This window comes from Suricata suricatta, chromosome 8, assembly GCF_006229205.1.
Source record: "Suricata suricatta isolate VVHF042 chromosome 8, meerkat_22Aug2017_6uvM2_HiC, whole genome shotgun sequence".
Taxonomy (NCBI): Eukaryota; Metazoa; Chordata; class Mammalia; order Carnivora; family Herpestidae; genus Suricata; species Suricata suricatta.
In genome coordinates this window covers 24266801-24286844 of record NC_043707.1, presented here as the reverse complement: position 1 = coordinate 24286844, position 20044 = coordinate 24266801, and the positions used below count along the sequence as shown (strand labels likewise).

The following is a 20044-nucleotide window of genomic DNA, read 5'->3' as shown; positions in this document are numbered from 1 at the left end:
TGGCCCGCAGCCTAAAGAGGCTGTTTGTACCACTCCACACGACCCCCCTGTCCCCCCCCCCCCCCCCCCCCCCCCCCCCCCCCCCCCCCCCCCCCCCCCCCCCCCCCCCCGCCATAGAACTGCATGTCTAACCACAGATCCGAGAGAAACACTGGAGGAAAGACAAGGTCACTAGAAGTCCTGCAAAAATGCAGGGTTTAGGGGAAAAAATAGAAAGAAAAAAAAAGGAACCTATTGCATCTTTGCAGAAAGGACCTTGTAACCTCCGTCCTGGATTCTTGGCTTCAGGATGAGGCCCTCCGGCCCCGACTGTAAACGCGTTTTTCATAGCGAGGATGTGAAGGCATTGGCCGGCCCCAGACCAGGTAGGAAGCAGAATTGGGGGGACCTACCTCCTTCAAACTCTGTCTGGCAGTTCTCTGAGGTCTCCTGCAGGCTCTCCTCCTCGTTGATGATGATGTTCTCAATGTCCTTCATTGTCAAGTGGTCCCGGAAGGCATGGTAGAGGATGTGTTTTAGCTCCTCCAGAGTTATCCTCTGCATGTCGAACTGTGGGGATAAAGAGGGGTCAGCAGGTCTTGGCACATGGGGCTGAGAACTCAGACTGGGGCATGCCTGGAAAGCCCCAGAAGCCTGAAGCTCCTGTATGGAAGCTTTGCTCAGCTTTCCAGGATATCAGATGAGCAATTTTTCCATCGTGTTCTGCTCCAAGCATACTCGTGAACTTGCAGGGACTTACTAGGAATTCAGTGAGCACAACATACCCCCCTCAGTTGAGACTCCTGGAGAAAAAAAAAATGCCACCTGCTAGTTTGGCTTCCTACTCACCTGGCCATCTGCTGTCACCTCTGCACACAATACACACCTCACATACTTGGGAGTGGTGTCACACCTCAGACAATGCACACGTCCCTAAAGATATTCTGTACCTCCCAAGAAGCCAGCCTTTCCCATCTTGTTTTAAATATGTATCATGTGCTAACAAGATAAAATGCAAGTTCAAAGCCATGTTTATGATGAAGAGAAGCTGAAGGGAGGTGTGGCATCCCCCAGAATGTTCTTCATGTCCTAGTGAGAGGCTTATACTCCATTTCTGGCAGGTGCGGTTCTATCACTTTCTCACATGTGAGCAAAAGTCACATATGCCGCATCCAATTAAAAGCTCTAAGGGCCAGATCATGTGCTCTGTCCCTTCTGCCATGAGAATGGCATGCCTCGCATGGAGGCCGTTCCTTCTCTCTGGGCCCCAGAACAAGGATAAGGTGGAGAAGATGTACAGATACCCCATAAAGGAAAAGTAACGTGAGTAAGAAATGCCCTTGGTGGTTGTCTGCCATAGGGATTTCAGGCTTGTTTGCTAACTTGCTTTAAGTCAATAATACAAAAATTATACAAGGAACACAAAATAGATTAAAAATAATACAAGAATTTACAAAAAAAATACAATACCACATAGAAGTGAGAGGCTGCTGTAACAAACATTCTAAAATATGATGTTCTGGGGCCAAGTGGTGGGAAATGGGAAAAATGTGATTGGAGGCTGGAAAGATGAAGACCCATGGATGTTATGCAGAAGCATGACATTTGGTTGCGTCATTGCCTGTGATGACTTAGAGGACAGGTATATGTTGAATGAGTTTGTGGCTTTAGGTAATCAGTCTGCGGGACAGCATGGTTGCAACTGGTGGTATCTGACGGTGAAACAAGAAAGAACTGGGCTCCGAAAATTAGCAACTCAGGCAACAACAGATATTGGCGAGGATGCAGAGAAAGAGAGGGTCTCTTACACTGTTGGTGGGAATGCAAACTGGTGCAGCCACTCTGAAAAACAGTAGGGAGATTCCTCAAAAAATTAAAAATAGAACTATCCTATGACCTAACAATTGCACTACTAGGTATTTTTTTTGAAAGGGCTCACGCACCCCCATGTTTATAGCAGAGCTATCGACAAGAGCCAAAGTAGGAAAAGAGCCCAGATGTCCATCGTCTGATGAATGGATAAAGGAGATGTGGTAGATATAGACAATGGAATTATTACTCAACGATCAAAAAGAATGAAATTTTATCATTTGCAACAATGTGGATGGAACTAGGGTGTATTACGTTAAGCAAGATAAGCAGAGAGAGACAAGTACCATATGATTTCACTCATATGTGGAATTTAAGAAACACAAGAGATGAACATAGGAAGGGAAGGAAAAGGGAAGGAAAAATAAGATAAAAACAGAGAGGGAGACAAACCATAAGAGACTCTTAAATACAGAGAATAAATAGGGTTACTTTTGTAGTGTTGGGTTGGAGGTGGGGAAATGCTCTAAAAGGGTGATGGGCATTGTGGAGGGCACTTGTGATGAGCACTGAGTGTTACATGTAAGTGATGAATCACTAAATTCTATTCCTGAAATCATTATTACACTATATGTTAACTAACTTGAATTTAAATTAAAAGGCTTAAAAAAAGAAAGAGGTGAGCTCAGAGTGAAATAAGTCAGACAGAGGAAGACAAATATTGTGTGATTTCACTTATATATGGAATCTTTAAAAAAACAGCTAAAGAAATCTAAAAACCTTGAACTCATAGATACAGAGAACACATTGCTGGTTGACAGATTGGGTGGGTGGGTGGTAGGCAAATGGGTGGAGGGGGTCAAAGGGACACACATTCAGTTATAAAATAATAAATTCTGTGGATCTAATGTATAGCTTGCTGACTATAGTTAATGACACTGTACTGCATATTTGAAACTAAGAGAGTAGATCTTAAAAGTTCTCGTTAAAAGGGAAAGAGTATGTAATTATGTGTGAGGAGGGATGCCAATTAAATTTATTGTGGGGACACATAGGTGACTCAGTCGGTTAAGTGTTCAGCTCTTGATATTTGGCTCTGGTCATGATGTCTTGGTCTGTGAGTTTGAACTACGTGTCGGGCTCTGTGCTCACAGTGCAGAGCCTGCTTGGGATTCTCTCCCTCTCTCTTTCTCTCTCTCTCTGCCTCTCCCTGTTCATAATCATTTTCTCTCCCTCTCTCTCTGCCCCTCCCATGCTCATAATTGTTCTCTCTCTCTCAAAATAAGTAAATAAACTTGAAAAAATGTATCGTGGTGATCATTTTGCAATATATACAAATTACAATCATTGTCATATGCATATGAAGCTAATGTAATGTTATGTTAATTATATATTAATTATTTTTAAAAGGCGGGGAGGAGCAGGGAAGAGAGAGAGAGATGAGCTCAGGAAAGAACTGGTTGGTTTGGAAGCCAGGAACAGAGACCACTCAGAAATTCCTGGTCTTGCAGAATGGAAAGAAGCAATTGTTTTTCATCTTCAATCAGGAAGAGAGAAAATTGAGAAATGTTATAAATTACAAAACAAATCCAAGTGGTCCTTATTAAAACCCCTGAAAATGCTAAGTGACTCTCCAAGGAAACTGATTATTAAGTTTAGAGAGAGTTATGTCTCAAAATAAATAATTGTGGATGTGGCTATTAGCAAAATACAGTTGAAATCAAATAGATTTTTTTTTAAAGACAAATTTTTTGAGAGAGCTGTGTTGGGCAAGAGCCAGCAGCATGGGATGAAAATCCTCTGTGCCTGTTCAAAACGTAAAATGACCTTTGGGTTCCCAACCTTTTATGGGCACAAGCCATTAGGAGGATAAGCGACACAGGCCCGAAGCAAGGTGCATTTTCCAATGCCCTCATCAGGAGGGAAGGAGAGTAGTGGAAAAGGGCATAAGGTCTCGCAGATGGTAAAGCTGGGAATCATTCTTGAAATGATTCAATGAAGTCAAGAGCAGTTTCCAGGAAGCAGAACTACGATCGAATCAAGTGATATTCCTCACTGCAAAGTCTGTACAGCAAGATTTTAGAATTGCTCTAAGCTTTTGACTGCTATGTGTCTACCATTTTTTTCTTTCTGGATGGGAATGTTCTGGGTGGTTAACCTGTGTCTCTTCCAGCCTTATATGTTGAGGCTGTGGTGGGAGGAGCGGTGGGGAATTTGTTTTTTGTCTTTTTTTAATCCATATGTCTCCAGATCAGGAGGAACCATACCCAGATTTAATGTATATCATGAGGGTCTAGATCTTGAGTCTTTTTGTTTGTTTATTTTATTTCAGAGAGAGAGAGAGAGACAGCCAGACACAGAGGGAGTGAGAATCCCAAGCCGACTCTGCACTGTCAGCACAGAGGCTGATGTGGGGCTCAATCCCTCAAACCATGAGATCATGACTTGAGCCAAAATCCAGAGTTGAACGCTTAACCAACTGAGCCACCCAGGCGGCCCTTGATCTGAGTCTTCTGTATTGTAATTGGCTGGGATTTTTGAGTGTTTCTCTTGGGTAGGGATGAGTCACTTTTGTGGCTAAAGGGAGGAAAATGAATATTTGTGACCAAGGGTGGGGGCTGTAACATGTTTTATTATTTCTAATGATTTCTTTCCCCTCCCTGTGAGAGGATTATATCTCCTTGCCCATTGGCTCTTTGATATCAGGCTTGGGCCAATTAAATGCCAGTGAAAGTCATATATGAAAATGATGGATGTCCAAAGAGAAGCTTCAAAACCATCTTGTGTTCTGATATTTCTTTTCCCTTCTGTTACAAAAACACTTATACCAAATAGGGGCTGGTATGAATGAATAGCCTGGATCCTGGAATGAATACCACATGGAGCTAACTCACAAAGGGCCTGTGACTCGAGAGAAGTAAGCCCTTATGTTGGCCACTAAGACTCTGGGGTCTCTGCAGTATAACTTAGCCAAGAATGAATACAGAAATATTTAAAGTTAATCTGGATCACAGCGAATGAAAGTTCTAGACCTTTTTACTTCCTTGCTTTCTTTGTAAAGCAAACTTTACCTTGCTTTAAATGTGACCTTCTTCTAACAAATGAAAGGGGGTTACCGAAGTTTGCTGGAAATCTAAATGACTCAAGTTCAAGGCCATTCATATAAGTAAGAACAACTGAAGTGGGTGTGTAGAGTGGATTTTTTTTTCTACATCACAGTTTAGTGAGTATGGAGTGAATTATGAGACACACGTAGGGGTGACTCATGGTCTAAGTGTCCTTTGATTTGATAGGGAAGAATATAGTTGCTAGCCTGGGTGCCATGGGAAGGCTGGCAAGATGCATGATGAGGGTGCATGGATGTCACAGATGAGAAAATTTGGACACGCCATCCACTCTGCCATGATCAGAGACTAAGACTGATAGAATCAAAGAGACTGAGAAAATGAGTAAGCATTTCCTGGAAGATCAGTGGAAGGACTGGAGGACCCTGAGAAATCCTAACCAGCTGAGAATTTGCTGAAAATCAGAAATTAGGCGAAAAGAATCAGCCAGAGTCTGACAAAGTGAAGGCAAGATGCAGTTCCAGAAATCCCTCTTTTCCTTTTATTCCGCTATCTAGGTCATCTTTTGATAATAGGATACTAATATTTAAACAAAATTAATTAAGCAGGATTCCAGGTTTCCTACATTGTCAGAATGGATCTCTTTTACAAGACTTCACTATCAGACATGATGCCAACAAGTATTCCTTTCATGATTATCAGTCCTTGAACTTTCTAATTTTTCTGGAGTCAATGTTGGCTTATGTTTTTTATTCTTTCAGAAAACCAACCAAAAGATCAGCATGGAACTACCCTCAATAGTACCACAGTTTTAAGTTTTTCTCTGTACTTCCTTTTTATTTTAAGTGTTTTTTTTTTTAACATTTATTTATTTTTGAGAGACAGAAACAGAGCACAAGTGGGGGAAAGCAGAGAGAGAGGCAGACAGAATCCAAAGCAGGCTCCAGGCTCCGAGCTGTCAGCACAGAGCCCAACGCGGGGCTTGTACCCATGAACTGTGAAATCATGACCCGAGCTGAAGTTGGATGCTTCACTGACGGAGCCACCCAGGCGCCCTTACTCAGTACTTCTTATATCCCATTGTTTTCTTATAATCCCACTTGTTTTTCTTTCTCCTAGGTTCGGTTTTTGTTGTTTTATTGGATCATGGTTAAAGAATGCAGCCTGCACACATCTGTTATTTTTTAGGAACATAAGGAGTTTTCTATTATGATATCTCTGCAGGGTCAATTACACAAACATATTGATCTTCATTAATTATATTATGTAGCCTTACACTTATAATCTGCTATCTGCTGTAACCTTGTTTTCTGGGGACTACTTGATTTGGTCAAAGACTGTGAGTAACACATTAAAATCTCTGAAGAGAATTCTATCTCACAGTCCTAATATTTCTTAAATGAGGCTATCCCTTAGTGCATAAAGATTGATTTCCTAATTCAACAAATGGTTATTGAGGCTGACTCCACGCCAGACACTGATGGAGAGGCAAAGGTTGAGCAAGACATGAATCTAGCTTTCAAAAGACAAGCCAATAAGTAATTTTAAGTTTGTGTGTTATTATCCAAGACAGAGGAAGCACAGGATGGCTTGGTAACCCATGGGAAAGGCAGTGGGTTCTAGAGGGCTTTCTGAAAGACAGGACTACAACCCGAGACCTACAAACATTTGCCAGGTGGATGGGCATGGGAGAAAGGCAAAGGGAAGCCAGGGTGGCCACACACACGGCTCTGCCAAGACCTAGGGTGTGAAGGCTGACATATTCCTCGACTGGCCATAGATTGAGTTCTTCCGAGGTCTGGGAGCCGGAGACGGAGGGGGTGAGGGGGGAACTGTGGGGAGGGTGCTAATCAGGAACGGTCTTGTGTGCTTCGGTGAGGGGCTTGGTTGGTTTCTATTTGTTTTTTCTTTTTTTTATTGTGGTAAAATACACACAAATTTACCATTTCATCCATTTTTAAGTATACAATTCTGTGACATGAAGTACATGCACATTGTGTGTAACCATTACCACCGTCCATCTCCGGAACTTTTCTCTTGTTCCTAAGCTGAAACCCCATATCCATTAAACAATATCTCCCCACTGCCCCCCATCTGCTCCTCCAGCCCATGGAGCCCAGCATTCTACTTTCTGTAGAAAGTCTAGCATACAACAGCACTTGGGTGGCTCAGTCGGTTGAGTGTCCAACTCTTAAGTTTTGGCTCAAATCATCTCAGGGTTGCAGACTCAAGCCCCATGTTGGGCTCTGTGCTGAGTGTGGAGCCTGCTTAAGATTCTCTGGGGCACCTGGGTGGCTCAGTTGGTTAGGCATCCAACGTTGGCTCAGGTCATGATCTCATAGTTCATGAGTTCAAGCCTTGCATCAGGCTCTGTGTTACAGCAGCCCAGAGCCTGGAGCCTGCTTTGGATTCTGTGTCTCCCTCTCTCTCTGCCCCTCCCTTCCTCGCTCTCTGTCTCTTAAAAATAAATAAACATGTAGAAAATTAAAAAAAAAAAAAGATTCTCTTATTCTCTACCCTTCCCTTGTTTGTGCGCTCTTTCCCTCTCAAAAAAAAAAAAAAAAAAAAAAAAGGAAAGAAAAAAAAGAAAAAGGAAGCCTAACAGAAGTCTGGGACCCCACAGAAGTAGAATCACAGTGCGTTGTCCTTTTGTGTTGTCTAAGTTCACTTGGGTTCATCCACGTTGCTTCTGCCTTGTGGCCTCCAGCAGATAATGCCGCTAGGAGTGTGGGCCCTCAAATATCTGATCCTGTCCCTGCTCTCAGTTTTCCTGGGTATGTGCCACCCAGAAGTGGAAGTGATGAATCATATGGTAATTATGGGTTTAATCTGTTAAGGAATGGAGCTTTGCTTTTACCTTTTGGGTACGATGGGGGTGCCATTAAAGGATTTTCACTGGAGAAATGACTTCATCAAGTTTGGGCTTGAGACAACTTCTCCTCCATGCACAACGGGCAAGAGGACCAGCCAAGAGACTATTAAAGCGACAGCTTCAGAAAGCATGGTGGTGCTCACATCACTTTCTAGGCCCAGGAGGGAGCTGTTCCTGCCCGAGGTGCTACGTCAGCAAACCAAAACTTAGATAACTTTTGTGTCCTTGTCAATGTTCCTCTTGACCGGAAGCGCAGCATGCCCAGTCAGCCAGTTCCCAAACACCAAGCCAGCACTCGGTCTCCTCGCTCTAGACAAGGAGGACTGTGTGGCCCCAGCTGATGAGATATTTTCTCCTTTTCTCATCCTTATTCTTTACTCCTTATCCTGTAAAAGCTTCCTGCCTCCCGCCCCATTTTGCAGTTCTCCAAATGCAAACTGTCCGCTTCGTGAAGTGTAAAAGTTTGTTTTTATCACCTGATTGTCTTCTTCCATCACTCTTTAACAGTGGGCCATGGTGACAGAGAGAATCGCAAACCACGTAAGAGAGCGCATAGGAGCGAATCTGCCATGATTGGCAGGACTCAATGATTAGTTGTGTGTGGAGCATGAAGGAGAAGGAGCCAGTCAGGACGACGCCCGTGGTTTATGTTCAGCTGGATGGGGACACGGGAAGAATAAGCCTAGAGAGAGACGGGGCCAGGTGAATTCTGGATGTGTGTACCCGAGGTTCCTGAGGGACACCCAACGGAATAGCCCAGGGGGATATTTACATATGGGCTAATGACATGGCTTTGAAAGTCCTTTGCATACAGATGATAATAAAAATCATCAGAAAGGATTTCAACACCCAGGAAGAGGGTATGGAGTATGAGAAAGCCCAGGAAAGGCACTAGGAGGACATCAATATAAATAGGTTATAGCCTCTATCCATTACGGAATGGGCATGGTGTGTATGATACTGTGATTTATAATAAATGTATATTTTGGTCTTCCATTTTTTGTTCCTGGTTCTTGCCTTACAGTGCCCAAAATCCCTGGAATCTCCAAAGTGATTTAAGAGCAATGGAAGCATCTTTTGTTAAAATATTTGGTCTCTGGCCCTCAGTTCCTGCAATCACTTTGGCCATAAATGGGTGTCTTGTTATTCATGAGCCCCTTTCAGCTGCAACTGGGTTTATGTTAGTGAGGTGACTCTTGGAGGTCTCTGTGAGATGGGAGGGCTGGTAGCCAGGGGAACAAATCATGTACAGAGGGTGTGCAACTTTCAGTCCCACCCACTGTTTTACAGGGAGGAGAGGGGCTGGAGGTTGACTCAGTCACCAATGGCCAATGTTTTAATCAATTGGGCCTAGGTTAAAAAGCCTTCATAACAACCCAAAAGGAAGGGATTTAGAGAGCTTCTAGGTCAGTGAGCCAGGACAATTCCATGTTCCAAACTCCAAATTAAATTGGGATCTCACCCTATTATCTCTTTATCTGGCCATTGCTTTATATCCTTCTTTTTTTTCTTAATATTTTTAACATTTATTTATTTTTGAGAGATGGAGACAGAGCACAAGCAGGGGAGGGGGAGAGAGGGAATGAGACACAGAATTGGAGGCAAGCTCTGGGGCTCTGAGCTGTCAGCACAGAGCCTGGTGTGGGGCTCAAACCCACGAACTGCTAGATCATGATCTGAGCCGAAGTTGATGCTTAACCAACTGGGCCACCCAAGTGCCCCAATTTGTATCCTTCAATATCCTTGGCAATAAACCAGTAGTCTAGTGAGGAAACTGGTTTTCTGAGTTCTGTGAACTGCTCTAGTGAGTTCACAGAACCCAGAGGGAGGGTGTCCCAGGAACCTATAGCTTGCCAGTCATGATGAGTAACACCCTGGACTTGCAATTGGCAACTGAAGGGGAGAGCAGCCTTGTGGGATTGAGTCCTTAACCTCTGTAACGTGATACTGACTCCAAGTAGATAAAGTTAGAATTGAATTGAATTCCAGGACCCCCAGCTGGTGTTGGAGAAGTGCTTGGTAGTGTGAGACAAAACCCACACACTGGAATTGGGTACAGGACAGTAGTGCGCCTCTTTTTTTTCTTTTTAATGTTTTTAATTTATTTTTGAAAGAGAGAGACAGCATGAGCAAGGGACAGACAGAGACAGAGGGAGACACAGACTCTGAAGCAGGCTCCAGGCTCTGAGCTAGCTGTCAGCACAGAGCCTGACGGGGGGCTCGAACCCATGAACTGTGAGATCATGACCTGAGCCGAGCCGGACGTTCAACCGACTGAGCCACCCAGGTGCCCCTGTAATGTGCCTCTTAACGATACACACAATCAGTCATTAAAAAAAGATTCAAGTGCCAAAAAGAGACGAATGAACTCCCCCCACCTCCCGACTCTTAAATATAGAGAGAACAAACTGATGATTGCCAGACGGGAAGTGGGTAGGAAAATGGATGAAACAGGTAAAGGGGGTTGAAGAGTGCATTTGTCATGACGTGCACTGAGTCACGTACAGAACTGTTGAATTGCAATGAACAGAACACTGCATGTTAATTATACTGGAATTAAATAAATAAAAATTTAAAAACAAAACCCAAACCAAAGCCTAGGAACCAAAAGTTTCAAGATAGATCAAATTATTTTTCAAATCACCTGTGCTGTCAAATGATACTAAATTTTTCAGGCATATGGAATCCAAAAATAATGTTAAAAATTTTTAAGTGCCTTCTATTTTGGAAAAAGAAAAGTTTTTACATCAATATGGCTACACCTGTTTTCTTTTGGAATTGATTTTCTGCTAAATCTTTGTCTCCTGTTTGGTTCTTTTTTAAAAAAGTTTTTAAAAGTTTATTTATTTATTTATTTTAAGAGAAGAGGGGAAACAAAGAGAGAGGGAGAGGGAGGATCCCAGGAAGGTTCCGGGCTCTCAGCACAGAGCCTGACGCATGAATCATGAGATCATGACGTGATCCGAAGTCGAGTCCCATGCTTAAGCAACTGAGCCACCCAGGCACCACTCCTTTTCAGTTCTTAAACTTTCTGTGTTTTTTTCTTTAATTAAGATCTTTTTAAATGTTTTATTTATTTTTGAGAGAGAGAGAAAGACAGCATGAGCACGGAAGGCGCAAAAAGAGGAAGACACAGAATCCAAAGCAGGCTCCAGGCTCTGAGCTAGCTGTCAGCACAGAGCCTGATGCGGGACTCAGACCCACGAACCGTGAGATCATGACCTGAGCCAAAGTCGGACGCTTAACCGATTGAGCCACCTAGGCGCCTCTCTGTGTTGTTTTAAATACATATCTGGTTAAAAATGTATGTATCTTATAAAAAGGATGTATGTCTTTTATAAAGAGAATAGAGGTGGATTTTTACTTTTATATTTTTATTTTTCAATTTTGTTTAAAATTTTTACTTATTTAATTTTTACACCCAACATGGGGCTCGAACCTTGAACTCACCACCCTGAGATCAAGAGTTGCATGCTATACTGATTGAGCCAACCAGGTGCCTCCTACAGTTGGATTAAAAAAAAAAAATCTGGGGTGCCCGGGTGGCTCAGTCGGTTAAGCGTCCAAGTGTAGCTCAGGTCATGATCTCACAGATCGTGAGTTGGAGCCCTGTGTCAGGTTTTGTGCTGACAGCCTGGAGCCTGCTTCAGATTCTGTGTGTGTCTCTCTCTCTGCCCCTTCCCCGTTCATACTCTCTCTCTCCTTCAAAAATAAATAAACATTAAAAAAAAAAATCTAACCTGAGATTCTTTGCCTTCCAATGATGGAGGCTAATTCCATTTTTATATTGTATAAACATGTTTGGCTGGACTTTTATTTCATCCTCTGCATTCCAGACTTCAGCTTTCTCTATGGTTTCCTTGCTTTTTGTCTTTTGCAAAACATAGAAAATAAAATAAACCCCCAAGCCCATAGTTGTTCTGTTTTGATTATGCTAGTGGATATCTTTCTATTTATCAAATGCATTGCTTAAGCAATAATTCCTTATATTATCAAATTCAAGAAACTAAATTGCATTTTCTCATCTTTGCTTGAATATGATAAGAAAGTTTATAATACCTTTATTTCTGACCTCTTCTCCAACACTTTACAGCCTTGCTTAGTTTAATTGGAAATTTACTATGACACATTTCCTACCATGTGCATTTTCTAGAATAGTATTTGGCTTCTGCATTTAATTTTACAACAAAATATGTAACAGCCTCTGCTACCTCGTAGTATTTAATTGATTTCAATGCTCATTTCCATTTTTCTATTCCTGTCCCAACCCCAAGTACCTGATTTTCACCCAAATATCTGCTAAGAGAACTTCTTGAAAATAGTTTGATAATGAAGCATTTGTGAACACTACCTTTTCTGAGTTCTTACAAACTGATAATACTTTGCTCCTACCATTTCTTATGGCAGAAAACCCAGCTCGGTATAAAATTCTAGAATCACACAAATCTCCCACGAAAAGTGCCCTTGAAGCTTCTCCAGGTCTTCTATTGATTAATGTGGGAGAGGAGCGAAGAGGTCGGATGGTGGCCTAAATTTTCACTTGGATGATCATTTCTTTCTTCTTCCTGGACTCTCTAGTAGGAATATTGCATTATGAAATTTTAAAAATGTTTTCCATGCTGTGTTGTTATAGGGTTTTTATTTATTTATTTTTCCTTTTAAGATTTTGTTTTTTAATTTTTTTTTTTGAGAGAGAGGGAGAGATAGAGAGAATCTCAGGTGGGCTCCATGCTCAGCCCAAGGTGGGGCTCAATCCCACAACTGTGGGGTTATGACCTGAGCTGAAATCAAGAATCTGACATTCAACCCACTAAGTCACCCAGGTGCCCCTAAGATTTTATTTATTTTTAAGTGATCACACTCACAACCCCAAGATCAAGAGTTAACAGCTGTACCAACTGAGCCAGCCAGATGCCCCAAGTCACATGTTTTGCATTGATCTGGTCTGGGGTTTTGTGAGGGGGAGTTTCATATTCACACAAATGTCAATGTCTGCCTCCTGACGTTTCCTAACAGCCACTTTGATTACTTTCTCTTGTTTTATGAATACTTCCCTTCCTTTGGAACACACATTATTCTACAATCTCTCCCCATTGTTTACATATTTTTCACCTCTTCTCTGATCATTTTCATCTCTTCGCTTTGTACTCCACATCCCTACTTTCTCCCCCATTGTTAATTCTGCTCCTATTATCTCCAGCAAAGGTGTTAATTCTGCAGTGTCATTTGATTCCTTCCACTCTCATTATTTTAGTTCATTCCCTTTGTGCCCAGATTGTTATTGTTGCTTAAAAAAAATTGATCCAACATCTCTTGCATTGCTTTTAAAGATTAAACTATTAAAGGACATCAAACAGGCATCTTCTACAATTCTTCCCCGATGCACTTTTCAGAAGCATGCTCCTCCCCTCCATCTTTTTTCTGAGGTGTGCTGCATTGTAATGAACCCAGTGTTGCAGTGGCTGGTGTTTCTATTTACCTATAAGTGAATGGGGCAATGCAGGACTTGCAGAAGGGACTAGGTGGGATGTCTTGGCCCCTCACTGCCCAGGTGGCTCTGGGAATTTTGCTGAGCATCAGGACCAATGGATGCCCATGATTTCCACCTGCAGTTCCTGGGGCCGTTCCTCAGGTGCCACTTTGTGGATTTATGGATGCAGATTACTCTTGCTCAGGAAGCATTCCCCCAACCCCGCCCACTCTTTAAGTTTATTTGTTTATTGTGAGACAGAGGACAGAGGGGAAGAGAGAGAATCCAAAGCAGGCTCCGTGCCGTCAATTTGGAACCCGATGTGGGGCTGGAACTCACAAACTGCTAGATTGTGACCTAGGCTGAAGTCGGAGGTTTAAGCGACTGAGCCACCCGGGGGTCTCAGGAGGCACGGTCCTCTTAAGTGGGGGAAGACGGCTGTACCTCCTCATTTAGTCTATCGCAGTGGCCCTATAGTGTATTTCCTGGACCAGCAGCACCACCAGCACCTGGAAACTGGTTGGAAATGCAATTTCTCCAGCCCTACCCCAGGCCTACTGAATCAGAGATTCTGGGGCATGCGATCTGGCAACCTGAGTCCAACAAGACTGCGGGGGATTGCTGTATCACCCAACTTTGTACAAAGATACAGAGATTCTAGTACAGAAAGGAGACTCAGGGCATGCTGCCCCACGTGGCCATCTACTATGGTGATGAAACATGCCAGTCCACCATGCTCTGCTCTCCACGTGGTTGATGCTGGGAATTATAGTCTCTAAATAGGGGCATCAGCAGGGGAATTGACGGGACCCATTGGTGCCTCAGGCTTCCCGGAACTCCTTATCACTGCTCTTCCCACCGGGGATCCTTTGGCTTGTTCACACAACTCTGCCAAGAGATAGTGGGCATCTGAAGGCTTGCCCTGTGCCTTACACATGTCTACAGTCAGTCCTATCACAGAACCTGGCCCCAACCAGAGGCAGGACAGGTGTTTCCTGAAAGAATACATGTGAATCCTCCATTTGTTCTAAGTATAGTCCTTCCTACGTGCCTTCCCTCTCCGCTCAATGAGGTTCCTAAACCCAAAACCCAACAAAAGACCTGAAAGATCCCCTGTGCAATGGGACCTGCCATGTTCAGATTCTCTGTCATTTCTAGATGGGAGAGCAGAGTAATCGAATGCATTTTCCTGCTGTGAGAGGGACGTCAGTGGTGCCTGAGTTGTCAGTGAAGCCATGAATTCTTGATCAGATGTCATACCCAGCTGCTAGAAAGATGGCTCTCTCTTGCTCTCTGCTGGGCGCTCTGCTCTGTAAGGAGACAGCAAGACTGGGGGCCCCAGCTTCCCTGACCGGATTTAGGGGGGATCCAAACCCACTCACTGCAGACGGTGTGAAATTAATTTGATGACATAGCTCTTTCTCCTCTGGAGAGAAGCATGGGCTGAATAAGCTCCGGAACATTGCCCACTTCTATTCTTTTCTCTGCTCATCTGCAAAATGCATCATCTTACCAAGAGGGAGCTGCCCAAATCGGTGGGTCAGAGCTTCTCAACCAGGGGGTGGAACTGTTTACAGGGTGCCATGGTGGGAACCGCTGTCATCTGGGACATCTGGACAGGACTTGGGGCCGCCAGAGTTCCACTGAATGATTGAATGCTCTCATCCGCTTATCTCCGTACAGCACAAAAACACAGTCATTTTCTCGAAGTGTGCACCAATGTGTCAAGGCCACACAAGGTCATTAGATCTGCAGAATTTCCTGCCTGTGCCCCTCCCTTCATGCTTGGCCCCACACCATGGCCAACGCAGCATCCCCCTGTCTAATAAGAAGTCCTTTCCCAAGAAAGCGCGTGTCTTGCCATCAGCCTGCCAACGGTGTGCAGATGTGAAATACAGGAGACCCCAGTGTAACCACAGAGGCTTCCAGAGTCCTTCCTGGCTCCAAGATTTTCCCCCATGGACAATGAAATGGGGAGCCTGGAAGGTAAAGGCATGGTGAGACCCTTCCCCACCACACACAAAGGGACAGACACATCTGGAGCCTGGACAAGATGAGCAGACTAGGCATAGGAAGAGGAGGGTGGTGGAGGTCACGAAAGGCAACAGCGGGCAGCAGGCCATGATGGAGCCATCTGACTCATGCGGAGTCCCCACACTTGATATGGGGACATGAGGACAGAGAGAAGGAGTGTGCTGTGTTCATTAGTCCTACAAGGAATCGGTTCAGATTAGCACGGGGATTGGGTCATAAGACATGCAGTCACCCCAGGGCAGGGGCAACTCAGACAAAGACGGAGGCCCATCACCACACCAAAATGACACTGAGTACCTATTGACTGCCACATTCCAGAAGAGAGTTTCTACTAACAGCCAGCCCTATGGAGCAGACATGTGGTTCAGAATCTATGGCTGACATTGAAAAGGCTTTGGAAAAGACTTGCCCTTCTGAACAAAAGCCAGGAGAAGCTTTGACCTGCCCCCGCTATTACCATGGCAGGTGTCCCTCCCCAGCCCTTGCTCCGAACACAGCTCAGAGCCTGGCCCCAGCCTCTCCTTGCTAGTCATTCTCCTTCTGCTCTTCCTCAAAGGCCATTTCCAATGGGGCAGTTTGGAGGGGACACTGGAGTGGCCTATGTCCCCACAGCCTGCCCAACACTCAATGAAGATGTGTTTCTGTGGCTCCTGATTTGTCCCAGGCTCCTCTGCAGTGGCGGCTCACCTGCTATGTCCCTATAATGCCTCCAGCTCCATGTTTCTAACAGAGCACAGCCCTGGGCACAGGGCAGCCACATCAGCGCATGCTCAGATGAACTGGTCTCCCAGGCCTGGAGGAGATGCTGGCCCTGATGCACACACTCACACAGGGTAGCCGGAGTCCAGGGCCACTTTGACTCTCCGTGGCTTTTGTCTCATCGCAGAACCCAGGCTCCACAGTAGATGTGACAAGGGGCTGCCGTTTGAACTGGTGAGGCCTTTCCAGATGCAGATCTGTAAATACTGGGAACTGGCTTGGGGCCTGTGACCACCGATGGGTCCTCTGGCTGCAGATCTGAGACAAGACATCCAACAAGACCAGACTGTTTGGATGTCAAATGCCTGGTTTCCAGTTTGACTGTCTGGGAGCAGGTAGAAGGAGAGCCTAGACGTGGGGCAAGCTTCCTCTGTGTCAAGTACACAGTGGACTTGGCTTCTCTGGAGCCTCACAGTGGTCACTGCACCTGGGAAGTGGAGGCTACCTCATGGCCATTTCACAGATGAAGACGCTGGAGCTCAGACAGGTTTAAATAATGGAGGGGAAGGAGCAAGAGAGTGAGATTAGGATTAGGATTTTGGATTTCGGATTTTGCTTATGCCTTCTCCCTTCTGCCAGAGCCACCTGTTCTGCTGCTTTAATCTGAACTTGGATTTGGGAATGTGCACCTTGTTTTCCCTGGTGTGGCTATGGGTCCCCTGTGATGGGGGACAGCCACAGGTCAGACTCTGACTCTGACTGTGGCTGGGATATTTATTTTCTCTGTATGCTTTTCTTTCACTTATTCAACAAATATATTCTGAGCACCTGCTAAGTGGCAGGCACTGTCCTAGGCACTACGGACACATCAGGGAATGGGACAGAGAAAATTCCCTGTCCTCATGGAGCTTAGTGTAGTTGGGACACAGTGGAAGTATGGAAAGAATGAAGTGAACAGAATGTCGGATGGTGAGGTAGGGCGTGTGCCCAGTGGAGCCAGAAGGAGTGTGGGGAGTTCTTGGTGGTGGTGGTGGTGGTGAATTTATTTTGTTTCATTTTAGATTTTTTTATTTATTTAAATTTTTGTTAGTTAACAATATTGGTTTCAGGAGTAGAATTCAGCGATTCATCACTTACATAAAACACCCAGTGGTTCACTTTTAAATGAGGAGGTTGGGGTGGTGGGGGGTCCTGACATTTGGGCAGAGACATTAGAAGGTGAGGGTGGATGGGGTGGTTCTTTTGGGGAGGGGGCTCCAGGCATATGGAATGGCTGGTGCCAAGGCCATAACACGGGCACTTGCTTGGGGTTCAGGCCGGAGGAACTGGAGGGCAAAGGGTAAAGGGGTGGCATCTGAATACAGGGCACACGAGAGGACATTCACAGCTCGCTGCTTCCAATCCCAACTGCCACAGTGACTAGAGCCTTAGCTGGAATAACAATTCACTCACTCAGTACCTTTCCACCAGCTTGATCTGTCTGACTGGAGTGTGAATCTGTGAGGAGCCCAGAGAACAGAGTTTTGTGGAAGTGGGAAGAGCATCCCCCACTCCTGCAAGTGGGTTTTGTGGAAGGTGGAAGAGCAACCCCAAAGATATCTACCTCCTAATCCCAGGATTTGCACATCTGTACACTTATGTGGTATAAGGGGCTGTGAGGATGTGAACAAGGTAAGGACCTTGAGACGAGAGATTGTCCTGGATTCTCTGGGTGGCTCTTAATGTAATCACAAGGGTCCTTACAAGATGGAGGCTGAGGGAGGTTGGACGCAGAGAGGACAAGGTAATATGATGGGGCAGTGATGCCCTTACAGACACGGGGGTGGGGGCCATGCCATGGGACACAGGCAGTCATCAGAAGCTAGGAGAGACAAAGAAACAGTGGCCCCCCACCCCAAGCCGCTAGTAAGAACACAGCTCTGCCGACACCTTCATTTCAGCCCAGTGACCCTGATTTCAGCCTTCTGACCTCCAGGACGCTAAGAGGATACATTTATGTTGTTTTCAGCCACAACGTTTGTGACAATTTGTTATAGCGGCCTAAAAAGTTTATGTTTTTGTTTATAAAATAAAGGTATTTTGCCAAGAGCGCATTCAGGTCTGGGAAGAACTCATCTCACCTTAGAGAGTCCAGACCCAGGGGACGATCAGAAACAGCCAGGAGGCCTAGGAATAAACATCCGTGTCCTCAGAGCAACTCTTGAGAATAAAAAACACACAATTCACCTTTGCACATCTAGAGGGATGGGTGAGGCTCCACATGGTCGGTGTTATTAACGTAAAGTAGTGTTAAGGCAAGCGTGTGGGACAGATCTGACTGAAGGGGAAGGCACAGCGAAGAAGCCAGTGGGTTAAGTCCTGAGTAGAAATACATTGAGAAAAGTCCTGTGACCTTGGTTTCTGTTCAGACACGGTCCCACAGTGGCTGTGTGACCCAGTCAACGTTTCTAAACTTCTCTGTTCCTTAGTTCTCCCCTATGAAATAACATCGTGTTATTTATATCATTGGGTTGTTAGGTGGATGAAAACTGTTTTGTTCTAAAAGGTACCAGGTACATTTTGCATGCCCGAGACTCTGCTCTCCTGTGGCCCACACATGAGAAGTTGAGCGGATCCAGTGTCCCTTGGTCAGTTGTCCTGGAGGTAAGACTCCAGGATGCTGAGTCCAGATTCTCTTTCCATCCCTTCGTTGGCTGCCGTGGCCATTCCAGAAAATGAGATTAATCAGCTGGGTTCTCTGTATTCCCGTGCAAATAAACGCAGAAAGGGGTTCAGAGTATTTGTGCCAGAGGTTGACGCAGGGACTGATGGAATTAAAATTGAGGATGGATTCTGCCACTAACTAGCTGAGGGTCCTTGGGTAAGTCACTTAATAGCTTGGAATGTGTCTCTTTATCCATTTAAAATATAATGATGATGATAATAGTAATAGGATAAGAATAGTAATAATGAGGCAATGCGAACAATAATAGTAAGAATACCCATCTTAGCCACCTCGTAGAGATGTGGGAGTACCAAATAAAATCAGAATGTGCAATCTTTTTAATGGAAAGTACAAGGCAATACAAATACAAGAAATAATTCTGATAGGCCTATTAATGATGTCATGTTCAATTTCATCTCGGTATTTAGGTTCATAGAATCCACCTGCTCCAGGCTGGAGGCTGAAGTCTGCCGACATATAGTTCCGTCTGAGAACAGTGAAATTTCAGCTCCTGGTGGCTGCAGCATTCCTGCTTTTTTTTTCTTTTTCTCATTTAAAGACTGTCATTTAGGCTTTTAGGATTCTCTTGACAGCTCCCATCTGGCATTCAGCAGAGCAACAGGAGATGTCACTGCATTACTTGTCTTGGAGCGTTCCTTTTCCCACACCCATGACCCCAGACAAGTAATTCTTAGGGACTATCTTCAGATAGAGAAGAAAGCCATTAAGATGGGCTGGGAGTTGGGGGAGAAGAGCCAGCAGCAACCAACTGCAGATGCAGATGAGGGATGTAGATCCAGTTCGTGGTTTTGGATGGACCTCGATCCAGTCTGCAATCACGGGGACCTTTCTGGATACAGGAACCAGGACCTTTCTGGATTCAGGAACTTGTTGGGAAACAAGGTCCCAGAAGCCAACATGACCTGATGAAAGTCTGCCAAAGACTCCCTAGGTCTCTCATCAAGTCTAAGTTCTTCAACACTTAAGATGTTTATGATTTGGCGTTGCCACCACATCGTGCCTCATCCCACTGCCTCCATCAGAATCCCCCATGTGAGCAGACACTGCTCAAGGCAGGTTTTCCTTTATCACCTATTCCCTCCATCTCGAACACCATTCTCAGGCCCATGTCCTCCTCTAAACCAACTTGTCCTTCAAGCCTCAACTTCTCCGACATTCTACTGGGAAGCCTTCCTGAGATTGAATGCACTTCCCCTCGCATGTGATGTGCATTATTCCGTATATACCCAGATTTTAATCATCACACCTACAATGGTGTATGAAAATTCCTCGCAGAGATTTCTGCTTTGTCCATTAGGCCAGAAAATCCTGGAGGATAGAGATGCATTCTGTTGGTGGTTTTATTTCTACAGCACCTAGCAAACGTTAGCCCGAGTTCGGCATTGGCTGAA

The 20044-nt window shown here is 44.7% G+C and overlaps 1 protein-coding gene across 5 annotated transcripts in view; it reads right to left on the bottom strand.

Annotated features, from left to right (window-relative positions):
- CALN1 (calneuron 1) overlaps window positions 1–20044 on the bottom strand; it is a 508077-nt gene that overhangs the window by 20395 nt on the left and 467638 nt on the right. For all 5 annotated transcript variants that reach the window (XM_029948318.1, XM_029948322.1, XM_029948321.1 and 2 more), the window contains one exon: window positions 393–549. In XM_029948318.1, the coding sequence (XP_029804178.1) occupies window positions 393–549 (157 nt within the window). The remainder of the gene's footprint in view (window positions 1–392; window positions 550–20044) is intronic.